This window comes from Malaya genurostris, chromosome 2 (genome assembly GCF_030247185.1).
Source record: "Malaya genurostris strain Urasoe2022 chromosome 2, Malgen_1.1, whole genome shotgun sequence".
NCBI classification, from domain to species: Eukaryota; Metazoa; Arthropoda; class Insecta; order Diptera; family Culicidae; genus Malaya; species Malaya genurostris.
The window spans coordinates 91,616,563-91,637,088 of record NC_080571.1 but is presented as its reverse complement, the minus strand read 5'-3'; the positions used below and the strand labels follow the sequence as shown (position 1 = coordinate 91,637,088).

The window sequence follows — 20,526 nt, the reverse complement described above, 5'->3', positions numbered from 1 at the left end:
AAAAACGGGTCTGAAATTTTTCGATGGAAAACGATTCTCCCAAATATTACGAAATTCTGAGAGATCGTATATCAGTTTCTCATGGAATTGTTGATTGGTTAATGATCAAATAAACTTTACATAAAATAAAATAAATTTCAGGTTTTCCGGTATTCGATTTTCGATCCTGGAAGGTAACCAAAATCTTTATTTAGAAGGCACTAAGATTTCTCAAAGATGGCTGCACCACTTTTACAGAGGGGCAGTGGGGGCACGTGCCCCCGTGCGAACGGTCGTAGGGTCCATTGACGGAACCTGCCGAGCGAAAAACAAAGGCTATTTTCCCCAAAGAAGGACAAAACGAATATCATAAACATAGATTCAAATTAAAAGTCTTGTGGCACCATACAAAATTTGGATAACAGTACCAAAAAATCTTCAAAGTTGGGCTTAAAGCTATTCCACTTTATTCGTCATTTTTATTCATTACCATAAGAGCCGTTTTGGGTTATGCTGGTCCCTGAATACCGGTTCCGGAAGTACCGTAAACGCTTAAAATCTCTAAAATGGAAATCAACTATGGCATCTCTGGAATGCTTAATCGATTATCACACATGTAGATTCAAAGGATTAATTTTATGGTTTCATGTGATTTTTCCTTTCGATCCGACTCGCAGTTCTACCGAAGAACATTCATGCAAAAACACATGCGGATCGATAAAAAAGTACCATCTCACTGCTTAGGCACGGTTTTTCGAAAAATCGGTATTCGAATACCGATTTTTTGGAAAAAAAAACATTGTCAATCATGCAAAACATGGTTTCCTTTTTTATATAGAAAGGCTAAACAATCACTACGAAACCAATTTCGCACCCCATTTTTTAAAGGGAACTTTTTCAACTCCGCTTGAAGAAATGTATTTGAAATGTTTACCTGGCGTCTCTGATTCACTGTCACTTCAATTGTGAAAAGTGTTTCTGATTCAGTCCCATAACGAAAATGAATAATGTAAATAAAAAATGGCCGTTGAGAGCAGTACAATAAACTAGCACCGAATAGAATAGATAAACACCGGCTTACTAGTTAAATGCCAATGAACTATACACAAACCTAAACGGATCCTGCGACTTTTAACGGCTTTGGCCTTTTACATAAAAACGCTTCTAACGATCGAACCATCAATCATCATTCTCGTAATTTTCTTCGAAATAAGCTCAAGAGCAAGCTTAACTTTGCTCTACCAAAAAAAAGCTGCTTTCGGGACCGACTCTCGGGGTCAAATCTCGCCGAACAACACGCTACATTTAATAATTGTCCGGACGTTAGTCGTCCACTGCCTTAAAGAGCGACAACACAAATGGATTCACGAAAAAAGTCGTATAGAAAATCCCACGCCATCTTGTTGCTTTTTAAGGAAAATCCATCCTGCCGCTAGCTGTCCGCGCGTTCCCCAAAGGCAATTGTTCTGCTGACCAGTGCCACCACAACCACCACTACCAAGATGACGAGACTTGCGACGCCATTTCATTGCTGGATTTCTTTGGTCAATCAACTCAATGCCAGCCAAAGGCCAGAACCTGTCCAATTTCTCAAATCCCTGAACAGGCAGCACACGGCTCTCACAGTAAACGGAGCGGAAGTGTTTGACCGTTTCATTTTAAGACGTTCACCTCTAGTAGCGAACCTCTTGGCCCCCGGGCCGAACGGCCGAATAACGTCATCCCAGCTGCGCAAATAAATGATACTTTTGCCGTACCCGGTTGGGTTCCAGCATGCTTCCAGAACTCAGATTTTCCCTTCTTTTTTTTTCTCTGCTCAATTCCAGGCGAATCACCGTCCAAGCGGTTGCTGTTTGATTATCCGAGTCCATATTTGTATGGTAATTATCATCCGTCGCCGAGTGACGATCTGGTCGCTTTATGGTTTGGAAGTAACGGAGCAGGTTAGTATAGAACTTCGATGTATGTATGTATGTATGCATGTATTCGCAAAACCACCCCAGCACCCAGCGTTCATTGGGGGACTCACATAGACGCCATTTTGTGCTGTTAAATTCTGAGGGAAGCCTCACCCGGCTGGGTGCGACAGAGCAAATTCAAAGCGCGTTCTGCGTGACGCAGTTTCAACTAAATGAGTAATATTACTTAACGATGTTTTAGTATGAAGGCAATGATCATCTTATTTCAATTCGTTTCGGTAATGGCTTTTTTCAATAATGCTTTTAATAGTTTCGATAATCACTTTACTTAACGTTTAATTTTATAGCATATTCAAAAGGAACTGTGTTGTGACTATGAACGTATCCCAGCTATGATTCAGAGTTCAAGTATTTTTCTGATTTTTTTTAAGGCAATAATTATCGTCCATTGTCAGTTTTTTTTCTAAATGGAGAGATTCTAAAATATTATGCTACATAAAAAATACCTGATCAATCTTTCAATACATGTTTCCAGTGGTTCCTTTAGGTGATTATGATTTTTTTTTCAACTTAATCAAAATAAGAAAATATTTCTAGCTCTCTAAATAATTTCGTGAGTTCTAGATAATAAATTGCTTTCCACTCAAATTGATATTTTCCAAACCAACAAATGAAACATACACTCGAGTAAACAAAGATTTTAAATAGGGAATCGAACTAAATAGGAATTCGTCAAAGGTGCTCGTTTTACCCATTACGTTTACAGTCGTCTCCTGGTGAAAATTTTAGCGGAGATTTCATCTTTGAATACACACTCTGATCATACGTATAATTAGCGCGGTGTTCAATACCAAATTTGGTTATTTTAATTTTCCTCGAATATATTTGGGTTCTTTTCACTATTTCCATAGCTGAATGCCGACAGGTTTAAAATGAAAATAAGGTCTACCAGAAATTAGAAAATGATCGGCAAATCCAATCAAACGATTATCGTCCCACTTTCAGGGTATGAAATCGAAGATAATACACCGAAACCATCGTAAATAAAATTTACGTTATTTGGTTCGTAAAAAAATGTTTTCGTTATTTGGAATGTACATCGAAAAAGAAATTTGTGTAATGAATGTGGAAACCCCCAATCATATGGCTATTTTTGGAACGGATGTGAAGAGTAGGTGCAAGAAAATGATGTTTGGGGTCGTTTCAAGTTCCAAGATGGCGAATTCCGGTTTATTAAACTCTACAATTTTGGTATTTTCGGAACGATGATTGAGGTGTTTTTGAATTCCAAGATGGCTGCTTCCGGTTTATTGATAATCTTTAAAAATCCTTACAATTTGGGAATTTTTGAAACGAGATTGATATGTAGATTCGAAAAACAATGTTTCATGTGGTTCTCAATTCCAAGATGGTGGCAATCAGTTTCTTGATATTCCTTGAAAATCCCTACAATATAGATATCGAAACGGATTTGATGTGTAGGTACCGAAAAACGATGTTTGAGGTCGATCCGAAATGCAAGATGGCAACTTCCGATTAATTGATATTCCTTGAAAACCCTTACTATATGAATAAGGGTTTTCAAGAAATGTCGATGAACCGGAGGTCACCGTATTGAATTTCAGAACGAGCTCAAACATCGTTTTCTGATATTAAATCTGTTCCGAATATACCCTTAATTGAGGGATTTTCAAAGAACATTGTTTTCTTACGTCTAATCATCAAATCCGTTCCAAAAGTAACCCAATTAGAGTTTTCAAAGAATATTTATAAACCGAAAGTCGCCATTTTGAATTTTGAAACGAACCCAAACATAATTTTCCAGCTTCTACTAATCAAATCCGCTCCGAAACATCCATTTTCTAGGGGGTTTTTCAAGGAATATCAATAAACCGGACGTCGCCATCCTGGATTCGAAACGACTCCAAACATCGTGTGTTGGTACCTACACATCAAATCCGTTCCGCAAATACTCATTTTGCATAGGTTTTATGGAATATCAATAAACCAGAAATCCGTATCTAGGTTTCGAAACGACCTCAAATCTGTTCCGAAAAACTCCATATTGTAAGTGTTTTCAAGGAATATCAATAAACCGGAAAGCGGCATTTTAGTTTTTGGAGCGACCCTAAACATTGTTTTCATGCACCTATTCAGCAAATACCATACCATATCCAAATGCATGAAACGAAGTGGGTGTATTATGACAATGTTTCTTGATTTTTCGAAGGCCCACAACATAACAGTTCATGTTGAACTGTTATGTCAACCAACAGTTCAATATTTTTTTCTGTTCGCACCGTCTTTAGTGTCGTGCCGAACGTTAAAGTCGCTTTTAATAGATTTACTTAGTTTAGGAAAACTTCTGGGAATTTATTTTAATGGGCCAAGAACCGATTTGTGCAATTTATTCAATGCTTACAAATTTTTAAACTGAAATCAAGAATTTAATTCGAAGTCTAAGACAGACTTAGAATTCAGTGTTTGAAAATTTAGGATTTAAATCCAGGTCAAGGATTCAGTTCAAGAATTTAGCTATAAAATTCTGCAACTGGACTAACCTTATGGATCCAAATTTAGTTCTAAAACTGAATTCTGAATTCCGAACTTGAATTATGGAGATGAATTCAGTTCTAAGATCTAGTGCCAGAATCCGAATTTAGATTCTGAATTCTGAACCTGAATTCTGAAAATGAATTTTGAAACTGAATTTAGGTATTGAATTCTTGTCCAGAAGTCAGTCAGGCTCGGAGTTCTGATCTAAAATTCCAAAATTCATATTGAATTTTGTCATAGAACTGTGAAGTTGATTTCCTGAATCATAATTCTGGATTCGATATACGAATGTGAATTATTTACTGATGATTTGATGTTGCTGTTTAAGGAGACGACTGCACACTCTTGAGATTTTATAGCTTATAAGATGCACATAAATGGACTGTCTCATTTCATGTAAATTTACGTTCAAGAACATGAAATTAAAAAAATTTCATTCTCTAATTCGATCGAGTGATGCTTTTGTATGGAAAACTCGAATCGGTCGAGCTACAGAATGCCAAATTTCGAATTCGATCGAAACAATCCGATTCGAACGAAATACAGAATCGGGAAGATTAAAAAAATACTAAGGCGAATGCGGCGACTTGAACCGGGAATCATTGGATCACAATGTACGTCAGTTGCTCGACCGAGCCGCAGTTGCACTCAACTGCTTGGCTGGTAGGGTAACAGAGGTATTTTGGCCCACTTTAGGATTGATTTTATTTTGCCACACTTTGTGAAAATATCCACCAAATGTTGTAATATTTTTGAAAAACCCTTCCGCGATAGGTAATTGCAATTGATTAGCTCAACATGGGTTACTTAACATCGATTAAATCCATGAAGTTTGTTAGGTGGGCCAAAATAGTGGTGAATATAAATTCATGCAGTCCCACTTGCTAACCGAATGGTCTCATCCACCATTAGGTCATTCGGTTATTTGACAAATTAGGGTTTAATCAATTTCATCATACGTGGGATTAATTCACCTGTAAAATTCAATTTTGCCTTTCTCTATAGAAAGGTATTAGAATTGCTGGAAAAACCGACTTTTAAACGGAGCCTCGGAGATCCATAGTGTTATATACCATTCGACTCAGTTCGACGAGATCGGAAAATGTCTGTGTGTGTATGTGTGTGTGTGCACTTTTAGAAGATATATATATATATATATATATATATATATATATATATATATATATATATATATATATATATATATATATATATATATATATATATATATATATATATATATATATATAGAAGATATATATATATATATATATATATATATATATATATATATATATATATATATATATATATATATATATATATATATATATATATAAGGAAGCCAATATTTTGGGATCTCCTCTAAATTCGTAAAGCGTTAGTGCTCAAAAGTTTAAGCACCTCGATTTTTTTAATGCCGAAACACTTTAAACTGCTTGAAACGTCGAGATTTAGTGTCATGTAAAAAAAACCCCTTCTTAATCCACCTAGTGGTGTGATAATGCCTTTCTCTTCTTTCATAACAGTCTCATGAAAATATGTTTCATACTTTTATTAAATAATTTTGGACACTAATTTTGACAACAATTGATGCAGATTGATTCGAATAGTTCACAAAAGCATGCTTCAGTGTTTATGTCACACAGTCAGCATCATTTTTCCAAACTAGTGCTTGACATTTGCGTTGCCTATTTGTAATCAGTGATGCTAATCTAAAAAAGCCTTCTTAGTCCACTTAGTGGAGTTTTCATATATCTTGAAAAAATCACCATAGGGGGGAGTACATGAAATTTTCGAAATCGAAAAAAAATTGTTGATGCCAAAAGGCTTAGAATTGCATGAAACGTCGAGATTTAGTGTCATCTCGAAAAAAATTTTTTTTGAAAAAGTCGACTTTTTGGGACTTAGAAAAAATATGAAAATTTTTCTAAGTCCCAGAAAGTTGATTTTTTCAAAAAAATTTTTTTTCGAGATAACACTAAATTTCGATGTTTCATGCAGTTTTAAGAGTTTCGGCATCAAAAAAAATTTCGATTTTGGAAATTTCATGTACTCCCCCCAATGGTGCTTTTTCAAGGTCGAAAATTGTCAAACCTTTACCACCGGGCAGCACCCCTTACGCATGTCCGATTTAGCTCAAATTTTGCATGAAGGCTTTTTTCGAGGTGCTTAAACTTTTGAGCACTAGAACTTAACGAAAATAGAGGTGATCCTAAAATTTTGGCACCCATATATATAAGAGCGGTAAAAATCAATGTGTTTTGTCGGTTACGACACTTATACCATCATATATCTGGAACCAAAAGTCACAACCATTTGATCTTCGAACTTGATCAATGGCCCGACAGTAGCTTTCAAACGAGCCCAAGTTTGTTAAAATCGGTTCAGCCATCTCTGAGAAAATTGAGCGCGTTCAAATAGCACGATTTTTGTCGGTTACGTCACTTATACAATCATATCTCCGGAACCAAAAGTCACAGCCATTTGATCTTCGAACTTGATCAATGGCCCGACAGTAGCTTTCAAACGAGCCCGAGTTTGTTCAAATCGGTTCAGCCATCTCTGAGAAAATTGAGCGCGTTCAAATATCTTCGAAAAGTGCACATACATACACACACACACATACACACACACACACAGACATTTTCCGATCTCGACGAACTGAGTCGAATGGTATATAACACTATGGGTCTCCGAGGCTCCGTTCGAAAGTCGGTTTTTCCAGCAATTCTAATACCTTTCTATAGAGAAAGGCAAAAAGTCGATTTTTTCAAAAAATCTCGACGTTTCATGCAATTCTAAGCCTTTCGGCCTCAAAAATTTCATGTACTCCCCCCTATGGTGCTTTTTCAAGATATATGAAAATTCCACTAAGTGGACTAAAAAGGGTTTTTGCCTTTCTCTATAGAAAGGTATTAGAATTGCTGGAAAAACCGACACTTTTCGAAGATATTTTTACCGCTCAATTTTCTCAAAGATGGCAAAACTGATTTTAACATACTAAGGCTCGTTTGAAAACTACTATTAGGCCATTGATCAAGTTCGAATAACAAATGGCTGTGACTTTTGATTCCGGAGATATGATTGTATAAGTGACGTAACCGACAAAACGCGTTGTGTTTTTACGCGCTCAATTTTCTCAGAGATGGCTGAACCGATTTTAACAAATTTATGCTCGTTTGAAAGCTACTATCGGACCATTGATCAAGTTCGAAGACCAAATGGCTGTGACTTTTGGTTCCAGATATATGATGGTATAAGTGACGTAACCGACCAAACACGTTGATTTTTACCGCTCTTATATATTTGGGTGCCAATATTTTGGGATCAATACTATTTCGTAAAGCGCTAGTGCTCAAAAGTTTAAGCACCTCGAAAAATGTCCTCATGCAAAATTTGAGCTAAATCGGACATGCGTAAGGGGTGCTGCCCGGCGGTTAAGGTTTGAAAATTTTCGATTTTGAAAAAGCACCATAGAAGTACATGAAATTTAAAATATCGAAAATATTTTTTGATACCGATACTCTTAAAACTGCATGGAACGTCGAGATTTAGTGTCTCAGTCAAAGATGGCTTTTATTGTATCAAAGAACGTTCACTGGCAACTCTTCAACGATTGAATCAGTGCCATCAAAGAGGAACGGAAATCATCGCAACAACAAAAACCTGGCATGGCTCATTTAACATAGAATCGACACCAGTGCGAGAGCGAATTTCTCTCGATGATATTTCTGAGAATCAAAGGTTAGCATGCTGCTGTGGGGATCCTCTCTGAAGCCACAAACGGTCGCTTATTCTCGTTTCGCGATCCGATTCTATACAGGCAGTTGATAATCATTTTACTATTGCCGCTTATTCTAACTATGTGCATATAACCTTTGTGTAAGTTGTGTTTATGAAAATGTCTGTGAATGCTCCACACAAAGGTTTTGAAATATTGCAACCTAGTATGAGAATCATCGAGTTGAATCATCGATTCGATTTTCTGCGATAATTGTCAATTTCGATTCTCTCTTGGGAAATTCCACACAGCAACGATCATTATCAGCCTGTACATTTTTTTAAGGGCGTGAAATACTCAGAGTATGAAGTGGAGCGAAGAAATGTAGCAAAATTCTCTCAAGGTTCATGCATTGAGAGACTCGAGTTCTTGTAGCATCTTCTACCGGATTGGAAATGTTGTACACAATATAGATAGCAATATAGCACACTCCAAAAAAATTTGAATTTTACAGGTGACTTAATCCGTCATACGATGTAATTCATAAAGACCTAATTTGTCAAATGACGGAAAATCTCATTTGTAATGACTTAATGTTAGATGAGCTTGAATTTTACTGGTTTCGACTGTAACTTGCGTTCTGCTAGCAGGTGCGACTGCATGCTTTAAATGCACCTTTTACCAGCCAAGCAGATGCATGCTTCTGTGGCTCAGTCGATTAACAGACGTACTTGCGATCCAATGATTCTCGGTTCAAGTCGCGGCAATTTCTTTCAGTATTCTTTTTTTTTATTTCAATGAATTTCATGTCATGGAGTTTTAGACACAATAAATATTCTTCCACGTAAACTTGCGTGAACTGCGACGCTCCATTTATGTGCATCTAATAAGATGTAAAATCACAGGATTTTTTTAAGTGTGCAGCTTCTGTCAAATTTTCGGCAATCACCAACACTGGTCTCAGTTATTCATGGTTATCTCACAATATTGAAAAATGGATAATAAATTGTTGATCGTATTTCTGATGACATGGAGAAAGATTTATGTTGTTGCGTTTAGTTAAAACTCGATATATTCACGTTTAAGTTCCACCCATTTTCCCACAGGGCGAATTTTGAAAAGGTGCCTCATGTTGAAGTAAGACACAGTAAGTCTAGAAAGAAGTTGTATATCACATACTCTGGGACATCTATGAGAGAGTCTAAGGCGTTCTTGTCCATCCGGCAAGTAGGCAAACATTTAGAAAAATCGTGTAAGCTTACGTATCTTTAGATGCACATAAAAGGACCGTCGAAATTCAAATAAATTTATATCTGTTGACATCGAAGCAGACACAATACTAATTTTGACATGTTAAAAGATGTAATACTCTGTCATCACACAAGAAATTACGGCACGCTTGAATTTACGACAGGTGTAAGTTTTCTATGAGTGTAGAGCATCAACATTTCCGTTTAACCTTACCTGTGAACGATGGAGACGGAGGTAACCGACGGCTCTTATTAGTTAATCGACAGAAATAATGCTGCTCAATCCGCCGTCGTCACATTTGTTCACCATAATTTGATTTGGGTAGAATGAACTGTAGTTTTATGCTTTGAGACACATTCAGATGAATGATAAAATAAACAAATACTTTTATTCAATTGCTTTGTTTTAAAATACTATGCCCTAATGGGTCCAAGAGGAAACACTTAATTTGAATAATTGTGGGTGCAACATTGCAGTCGATTACTTTCGTTCATATTTAAGGTAAAATAAAATTGAACTAACATATTACCCCATCAAAAAGAATTATTCTCCATGCGATTTATTTTTTCAATGGCTTTTATTCGTGTTATACAAATGCTATTGATATCGAATGGCATCATTATAGCGAGCTTACTGAAATGTCACTTATTGCTACAGGTGTACATAGAGCATCGGAAAAAAACTCAGTTTCCTTAGGACTCGGATTGTTCTGTTCGACGAAAAGTGTCTAATTTATGAAGTCGTTCAGAATGATGTCAATTATCTGGCGTGAAGATAATGAATGCTCTTATTCGAAACTAATATGCTTAGAGCCTTGAATAGATACGCTGAGATATAAAATAATGATCCTACACAGATAAAAATATTTTGTGAATTTACATCTATTTTCATGCACATATTGGAGTTACCTCACATTTCTGTAGGGCTCAATATAATTTAATCGCAAACTAAGCGTTAATTGAAAGATACGGTTATATCAATTGAAAATTCAATGCAATCCGATTTAGTCTTGCATCGATGAAAGTTTTCAATAAAAATTTCGATTCAACCCATGTCTATTCCATGTTACTATTGGTTTACATGTCGTGTAAATTTCATTATTTCTTTCTGTGTATATCTAGCAGCTTGCTGATACTCAACACGTGCCGTCTCCGCAAAAATGCAGCAACATAATACAAACATGATAATGAAGAGCGCAGTATCGTACGTTACGGGAAATAAATGGCATCCGAGTGCGATTACTCCTTTTCATTGTCATTAGACTGCCTGGTGCTTTCACGGAAAGCGAAGCGAAATTTTCGTTCCCGCCAGTTTTACCACAACATGGTAGTAAGAACTAGAAGGTAACAACAGGGAATACGTCTCCTTTTCTTTCGCCTCACGATGAATGAAATATCATCATCATCATCTTCGTCGTCGTACTACTCGTATGCTGAAAGGTAAGCATATTCTGCCTAGACTGATCAAAACACAGTCGTGTTCTCGTGTATGCAAGTGCCCAGCCAGGTAAACATTGCAAAGACTATGGCGCGAACATAGGCTACTGTTCGCGCCAAAGTTTTCCGGGTTTGCCTGCTCCGAACGTTGTCGTCGACAACGACCGGCGAAGATGAGTAACAGGATCATAACAATCGCCAAGACGATGCTGGTAAGTTCAGCGCGGGTAAATTTGATCCTTATTTTTAATGAATGATGGTGTAGTTGAAACTTTATTGTTTTTTTTTTTTTTGAATGCGAGTAACTTATGAGACTGAGTTGAATACGGTAATTGTAATTTCGTGAGCTCGTTTTATTCTCTAACAGACCTAAGAATTTTTCGCGGAAACAGTTATCAGTTTTTTGCATTTAACTTTTCATTGTTTAACATTGTTGGATGGAACGACAAAATCGAGTCACAGTGGAAAAAATAACAAAAAATGCGAAGTTGTTCTAGGATTTTATAGAAATCCGAGCAAATAATTTCGTAAAATTATAGTCACGAATTCTGACTTGATTCTGAATCAAACACAAAAAGGTAAAATTACATTTTTCAACACGTACAAATAAATCAAATTGCGCGACTATTGTATTAAGGTTATATTACACATTCATTCATTCTTTTTTATTGTTTTTCATTCACTCTTAGAAGCAATTAAAATTACAAATGACGTAAGTAAAAGTATGTCATATTCTTTTGGACTGTGACAGAATGTTACATCCATTAGCATGTTAAATTAAATGTTGTGTCCGTTTCGATTTCAAATTCCGCTAAACTAGCTGTAAATTTAATGGCATGCTGTTAATGGCATCAACTTTACATGCTTTTGGCTTTAATTTCAAGTCAATTGCGACGCTCCTTGTATGTGCATCTACTGAGACGCCAATTTTCGTGATTTGAAATGGTGGAAAAGTAACATGCACAAGAACATGTGCAGGTATCCCGGGTAGAACAAATTTTACCATCATATCTTGTCTTAATGTTCCTCTGCTGTCATAGCGATTCTTAATATTTTCTTGATATTTCATCGAAGAAATCAAGAAATTGTACAATATCTGTTTAGCATCAAAATTCGTTATTATATCCTACTTCGTTATTGATGATTTATTCCAATTTGATTAAGTTTAATTGATCCAGTAGATCTATCTTCGAGTAAAATACAATTGAATAAACTGCAACATAATAAGATAAGATAAATGCTATTCTATTCTAAAAGATAAATGTATTCTATTTGGAATGCTAGAATATCAAATAACTGATAAATTCGTCGTCTACAAATATTATGTTCTTGTTTTGATATTACAATGACAGAATATTTTGTAGCAATTTTCTCAGGCAGACTTTGTTATGACTTTTGTTATTTTAAAGACTGTCCCAGAAAGTATTGACGCACTTTGATTTCGCTGTAAATAATTCACAAGTGTTAGATATTCAAATTTTATTCGATATACTGATAATATTAGACTACAACAACAGAATATTATTCTCAACATTTGCTACTCAGCCATTGTAGACTAGCTGGCGCACCTTCTTGCGAACGTTCCTCATTAAATTCCGTACAGACTTCTTGGCGACAAGTTTTGACACTTTTTTCCAATCTTTTTCGAACTGTTGAATGGTTTCGGCTGCCGAGACATGTTTCCTAAGATGTGCCTTCGTAATGCCCAAAATTCCTCAATTGGTCGAAGTTGTGGGCAATTTGGTGGATTCATGTCTTTTGGGACGAAAGTGACATTTTTGGTATTATACCATTCTACCGTTGATTTCGAGTAGTGGCAAGAAGCAAGATCTCGCCAGAAGACAACAGGATCCTTGTAGCTTCAAATCATGGGTAGAAGTCGTTTTTGTAAACATTCCTTGATATATATTTCGCTGTTCATTGAAGCAGTGGTGATGAAGGGTTTCGAAATCTTGCCGCAGCTACAAATTGCTTGCCAGACCATATCTTTCTTACCAAATTTTTCTACTTCAATCGATGTCTCGGACTGGTTTAACACTTGCCCTTCTCGCACCGTATAATATTGTGGTCCCGGCAAGGATTTGTAATCGAGTTTCACGTAGGTTTCGTTGTCCATGATTACGCAGTTCAAATTTCCAGCAAGAATCGTATTGTACAGCTTTCGAACCCTTGACTTGATCGATGCTTCTTGTTTCGGACTACGTTTTGGTTGTTTCTGATTCTTAAAGGTTCGAAGATTCAAACGTTTTTTAGCACGCAGAACATTTTACTTCGAAGTGCCCACTTTTTTCCACATCCCGAACTGAAACCTCCTTCTTTTGCTCGAAAGTCTTCAGTATACGTTTATCCAACTGAGGATTAGCAGGACCTTTTTTCGACCCGTTTTCGGTTTATCTTCGTTTAGGTGTTATCCTCACCAAACTTTCTGATTGCATTTCGCACGGCTTTTTCACTTACTTCTTCCATTTTTGCTATCTTTCTCAGTGACAGCCCGCGTTCTGTTCACTATTTGTACACAATTCGAAACAAACTAATGAAAACGAATAAACAGCTGCACAAGTGGTTAGAGAAGAGTGTAAACAACAGAACGCAGCCACAAAAATTGACAGATTCTTAACCATTGCGAAATGGCAGCGGTTTTTGGTTGCGTCCATACTTTCTGGGACAGTCTTTAACTCTTATTTCAAACTAAATAATGTTAATTTCTACCATTGAGATGCTTGGTTTTAGTAATCAAATTTTACAAAAAAAACTTCAACTCGGTGCCCTAGGATTGGATGACGAGCTACAGGGCGCGTACCCTCACTTGGCGGATGGGGGTGGGAGTCAATTTACACTTCTTACAAGGTAAAGAAGTTGGGCACAGTCGGACCATACCGAGATTGATCGTGCACTTGTAAAAGGAAAAAATGAAAATTGTAATGCTCTGTGAAATTGTGCTTGAAATTGAGGTCATTAGGTGGTTTCAAGCGTTCTTATGCCTGGAATTGGTCACCAATTTGGATTAACTTGATGTAGTTGGGATGAATATTAATGGAACACATTCGTCCTGAGCTGGTGAGTTCAATTCGAAAAAGAGGACTACCCAGGTAACCAATAAGCCATAATAATGGTATTAAAATAGCCTTTTAAGAGCACCGAAAATGTGTTTAGCTCTATATCTGCAATCTGAAAGCTCATCTGTTGTAAACCAGTCAGAATTCAGCTTTCAGAATGCACACTTGCCATAAATAAGCTTTTTCTATGATCAGCCGTATATTTTTCCAAAGTCTGCCTTAATTCAGTCTCAAGTGCGATTAAAATGCCAATTGCTGTCATAATTTGAGATTAGTATGTGCTTATTGTTTACCGGGGTATTATAATCAGGAATAAGAGTAAATTGACATCCTATGAACTGATCCTGTTCGGTCCCGTCACTGACACATTGCAATGACGAAGAAACTGATTTGGACCGCTGTAAAAACAGTCTCAAATCGAGGGAGGTTTGAATTTCTCCAACTTTGACACAGATGTCACCTTCTAACTGAAAGTGTGAGTAGTGTGTTTCCGAAATGGTGCGGTTGAGGAGAACCATTTCATCCAATAACACCTAGTATTTCTATACGGAATACATGTAATTCTTTTTACAGACAGCATTGTAGAATTGATAGAATACTTCCCTTTCCACAATACCTAATTTTTTTACTCACTTTAACTTCTTCACTCTCAGCACGGAACAAAGATTAATAAAATACTTTCAAATATTTCTCTAAGAACCAGAAAACTGCTCATAGTCCTCAGCACATTGCAATGGTTATGACAGAACGGATACTGCCCACTAATCTGTGGAAAAAAATGAAATATGCAAATCAAATCTCCCATGATTGGTGGTTTGTGTGTATGCATAGGTTGTAATGTGTATTAACTAAATATTTCTGTTTCCCTTATCCTGTGGCTCAGAACAGGTAATCGAATCAAGTCCTATTTGTTATCGCTGGGAAACGCAGCGTGAACAAAATCGTCCAAAGTCTGCACTCTTTTAGATTGCGTTGTAGAATGCTTGGAACTTTCTCTGAAATTCGTTGATTTTACTTAGTTTCACAGTAGTGCTCCACTACTAATAAATCGACAAACATAGAAGAAATCAGAGCAGATTAGAAAAGTTAGTGTTAGTAGACCAATGATTTCGATATCATTTCTAGATAATTAAAGTAGTAATCGTATGTACCACTTAAGCCATAAAAGACAATATAAGAAAGCAGAGCCAAGACCGAAGCGAATACAATACGAAATTCTCCAAAATTTTACTAACGAAGACATTAAAAATACAGAAGCAGTTAGTAGAATGACAAAATATCGATACAATTCAGACGCTTGACCGGGCGAAACACATTTCCTGCCTAAGTGACAAATTCTCTGGCGAACTTACAATAGACGATACTCGGATTTTTCGTTGCAAATTGGTTACCGTAAAGAAATTTGTCGCTTGAATTACATGCTGGAGGGAACCTATCACTTATAGGCCGCTTTCCTCCGCTTTATTTGGTCACCATAGCCTAGTTCGTCCGGTATGGAATGTGTGGAGTCTTATAACCCCTACTCTCGGCCAGAGTAACCCATAAAAGGAAAAAAGTTTCTAGTTTTCGTTAGAATTTGATATTGCATCCATAGTTTTGAGTCACAGCTGTACTTCGTCGAGGCTTACATGGAACCGCAAAACTACGTAACTTTGAGTATTTTCCAACTGATTTTATTCAATAACCTAATTTTAGGTAAAAGCACTTGTAAAAATATACTGTAAGATGGATTTCTTTTACTCACTAGTACGTTATTTGTACTCAGCTATTAAGTTCTATTCATTCAATTTCAGGTTGAATGCGGTATACTTAATTTTAGCGTTCCGCGTCCTTTGGTTTCAATTCATACGGCACTCAATACAATACCTTTCGAATCGTTTCCGTTCGTTACTTTGAAACGTTGGTAAATGGCTGACTGAGTGGCACCGAGTGATTTTGCGAGTTCTTCTTGCGTTTGCGATGGGTCTCGAACGAGCACTTCGTACAATTCTTCATATTTCAGACTTGATGGGATTCCACCCATATTTATGAAAAATTTAGCATTAGATTTTGCAACCCTTTTGTTCTCGCTTTTTAATACTTCGCTTCAGTCTTGAGTTTTTCCAGATATGTGGAACAACTCTTTCAGTATACCCAGGGATTTTTTGTTGCTTTTCTCCACTTTGTTTTAACGAGAAAATATTGAAGACATTTCTTGTTTCAATCGTTAGTTAGTTTTAGAAACAAATAATAGCATATCTTTATTTAAATAATAGTACAACGTTATTTTATTCAGGTTTTAACGTTATAATTTTTGTTTTCAGCTTACGTAATAAATTTTAAAGCAAATTCCAAGTATTAACTTAATTTTGCTCATAAATCTTTTCGCTATTATGAACTTTACTGCTCAGATCTATGGCAGAATGATGGTTTTTAATTAACCATGAGTTCACATACTTTAAATGGATTAAAGCTGTTTAGTAGTGGCCCATTGATTTTGAAGTTCAACAGCGATTAAACCCTTTTTGCCTTCCTCATATAGAAAGGTTATGCAAACACTTTGAAACCCGATTTTTGAACCGAGGCCCGGAGGGCCGAGTGCATATACCATTCGATTCAGTTCGTCGAGATCACAAAATTTTCTCAGAGAGGGCTAAGCCGATTTTCACAATTCAAATGAAAGGTCTTGAGGTCCCATACAAAGTTCCTGAGTTTCATATGGATCCGACTTCCGGTTCCGGAATTACAGGGTGATATGCACCAAAAAAAGGAAAAAAATAGTCACACACGTTTCTCAAAGATGGCTAAACCAATTTTCACAAACTTAGATTCAAATGAAAGGTTTTATGACCTTATACAATTTTCCTGAGTTTCATTTGGATCCGACTTCCGGTTCCGGAATTAAAAGGAAATATGTGAAAATTTGTGAAAAAATATGCAATCAATTTTCTCGGAAATTTCTTGATCAATTTTCACAAACTAAGAAGCAAATAAAAGGTCTTAAAATTCTTTAGAAAGTCCCCGATAAGTTGATTCAGATCCGACTTCCGGTTCCGGTATTACAGTGCGGTTAGTGAAAATTTTCAATTTCATGAGTATTTTTTCACTAGCGATGGCGAAACGAGATGCACATTTTTATAAAACTTACTGCTAAATTGATCTAGTTGACGGATCTTACTAGTTTGTGAATTTATATAACTACTTTGAAACTACTAGTCCCCGGTTTCCGCTTCCGAAAGCACCGATAATAGTGTGAAAATATCCAAAAACGGAACTCCCGTCGATTTCTCAGCAGCGGTTAAGCCGTTTTTCATGATTCATTATTCAAATTAAAGCTCTCATTGTCTTTAAGCATACTGTGCAATTTCATCCTGATCCGACTTCCGGTTCTGAAGTTATAAGGCGAGGAGTGTCAAAACATTCAAATTCGAAATGACGATGCAGGGGAACGGGTATAGCGTTATGGGTAAGCCGATGCCTTTGTGTCTGTGTGTGAGTATGAGTCAAATAATGTCACTCATAAAAAAAATCTCGTAGTCCTGTAGGTTGCTATTCAATTTCTCACCATCATTTAGAGCGACGAAGGGTAAAATTCTTCTAGATTTGGCTTAAAACTTAAATTCAATTCGTAGGCTATATTAGTTACTTACTAAACGAAACGACTTTGGCAATACTGGTTCCATGTTCCTGGTTCCAAAAGTACCAGAAGTAGTTGTCAAAAAGTTGAAAACGAGGATCACTTTATTTTCTTAGATCGATTAGAGATTTGATCGATTTTCACAAACAAACTCAAATAAAAGTTCCTATAGTCTCATAGGTTGCTGTTTAATTTCATCCGGGTCCGATTTCCGGTTCCAGAACCATAGGGTAAAGAGTGTTTTATCATGTAGTGCAAAATAAAGAAAAAAAAATTTCAACTTGACATAACTGTTTAGAATTTGAAAAGGTTATGTTAGTTTATACCCAAAGAAAGTTTCTTATTTTATTCAAGATTGAAAAAAAATTTGTTCACAAAATCTTCTTGGTGATTTTTTTTGGAAAATATAAGTAATATGAAAAAGGCATCATTACACCACTAGGTGGATTGAAATAGGTTTTTTTTAGTGGAAATCATAATTGAGTTCATCTGCGAAAATCATCTCTCGCATTCTCTCATTGTACCTGTTATGGTATGAACAGAGTTTGATGAGGAGAGTTAAATTCAAATTAAAAGTCTTATGGAATCTCAGTGTGATGAGTATTAATTTTTTTAAAAACAGTGAAATAAGTGACGACTGATCTTGAATCTTTTTCGAAATGCTGGATTTGTAAGTAGTAGGATGATACACGGTAAGACCGAAATCAGCATTTTGACGAACAAATTAGTTGATTTTCTGATTTTAGGTAGTTATTTTTTGAGACAACTAAAAATCTTACTTTTGCTAATTTAGATTTTTTAATTCTCCTTTCCTTAATAATAATAAAATGTTTGTTAAAACGGCTATTTTTTTAGTTGAAGTCATTAATAAAACGTGCTGTCATTTCTTAGCTAAGGCACACTTTATTTCCATTCAACTAATTTTTTAGTTGAATTAGATAAATAGAACGTTATTTTCAACCAACATAAATGGTTGAATTGGCTTCTGCAATTTGCATCTATATGGTACACTGTCACCGAAAAAACGTTAACACCGTAATGACTACTGACCACTAGATGGCATACTACTACTGAAAAAATTCGCGCGGTTGTCTTTTCTATATTAGCAGGTATATATGCGATGTTGTATTGGAGAAAAAGCCATGCACGAAACATAAACTTTTTTTACATTTTTCTTCTTAATCGACTTCGCGAAATCGACTCTCTCACTGAAAACTTTGAGCTCTCGGAAAACAAAAACCGAATACAAGTTGTACACCGGACGGCGTAGCCCAGAAGGTTGGAAGATACAAAAACCATCATTTGACATATACAATTAGAGTGTAACATTCGAAACTCATTTCACTGTTTCGCGTAAAAACATTATTACGCACAATCGCTTCAAATGCGCACAAATTTTGAATAAATACATTTTCCACTAGGAGTTCACGGCATTTTTACATATCGATTTAGAAATTTATATATGGATATACCGTAACACATGCGGAAAACATCAAAATAATGTGCAAGCGGTTTCAACAAGACTGTCTTTTTTAGCTTTTTGATGGATTGTTTTGCTTTGACACTTCTCATGAGTTTTTGGCTAATAAACTTGTTAATAAAACCAATTTCATTTTTGTTTTCTTTGTGTTGTCCTTCATCAATGATGGTGATAGATAAATAGAAACAAATTTTCTGATTTTAATAACAAAATTATTTGTCAATGAGAATTTCGTATTGGCCTGAAATATTGCTGGTTTGTTCGCCAACTAAACACATTCTCTAAAAATAAGAGTTTTTTTCAGCAAAGTAAATTCTCAAATTTAACTAATTTCATAGTTATTTTGGAAATTTTGTTGTTAAATTAACTAATTCAAAAACAGTAATACGAATTAGGAGCAGAGCTAATTTCGGTCGTTCAGTGTAGGAGTTGAACATCCTAAAAGTGATGACGCAAATATAGAGAGAATGTCATCAAGATCAGTATTAACATTTTTCCGATTTGCTGGTCTGGCTGAATGATGACAAAACTCATATACGAATTGATAAGTATGATCAGAGTAAAAATGCCCAGATGAGCCACGGTGATATTTTCGAAATTTTCTTTAGAGGTACTGCGTGCCCTCGCGTGTCCCCACAAAAAAGCAATCTGTCAGAACACGGGACGAACTCATTTATACACCTATTACCTTACTGGCTGAAAAAAAAACTTCTGTAATAGCTCTGCTATTTTTTAGAACACATAAAATTCACTTTACTTTGAGAATAGCAGTTAAGCTCAGCTGATAATAAGCAACAGATTTCAAATACCCGATCTATTCATTATTCATTAAAAGATGAAGACACAAACAAAAAATTGATGAAAAGCAAATCGAACACGTAGTACCTAACACGTTACTGTAAAATACATGAGCGCTACTATTATTTATTACTGATGATCCAAATTCAGTTACACTCTACTAAAGGAAAAATTTGGGTGAAACGGTAAACGAGAACTACAGGGTGATTTTTTAAGAGCTTGAGAACTTTTTTAAACAATAAAACGCATAAAATTTGCAAAATCTCATCGGTTCTTTATTTTAAACGTTAGATTGGTACATGACATTAACTTTTTGAAGATAATTTCATTTAAATGTTGACCGCGGCTGCGTCTTAGGTGGTCCATTCGGAAAGTCCAATTTTGGGCAACTTTTTCGAGCATTTCGGCCGGAACAGCCCGAATTTCTTCGGAAATGTTGTCTTCCAAAGCTGGAATAGTTACTGGCTTATTTCTGTAGACTTTAGACTTGACGTAGCCCCACAAAAAATAGTCTAAAGGCGTCAAATCGCATGATCTTGGTGGCCAACTTACCGGTCCATTTCTTGAGATGAATTGTTCTCCGAAGTTTTCCCTCAAAATGGCCATAGAATCGCGAGCTGTGTGGCATGGAGCGCCATCTTGTTGAAACCACATGTCAACCAAGTTCAGTTCTTCCATTTTTGGCAACAAAAAGTTTGTTAGCATCGAACG

The 20,526-nt window shown here is 36.0% G+C and overlaps 1 protein-coding gene across 3 annotated transcripts in view; it reads left to right on the top strand.

Moving 5' to 3' along the window:
• LOC131433090 (serine-rich adhesin for platelets) overlaps window positions 1–20,526 on the top strand; it is a 294,767-nt gene that overhangs the window by 78,225 nt on the left and 196,016 nt on the right. For all 3 annotated transcript variants that reach the window (XM_058599877.1, XM_058599876.1, XM_058599875.1), the window contains exon 4: window positions 1,806–1,922. In XM_058599877.1, coding sequence (XP_058455860.1) covers window positions 1,806–1,922 — 117 coding nt within the window. The remainder of the gene's footprint in view (window positions 1–1,805; window positions 1,923–20,526) is intronic.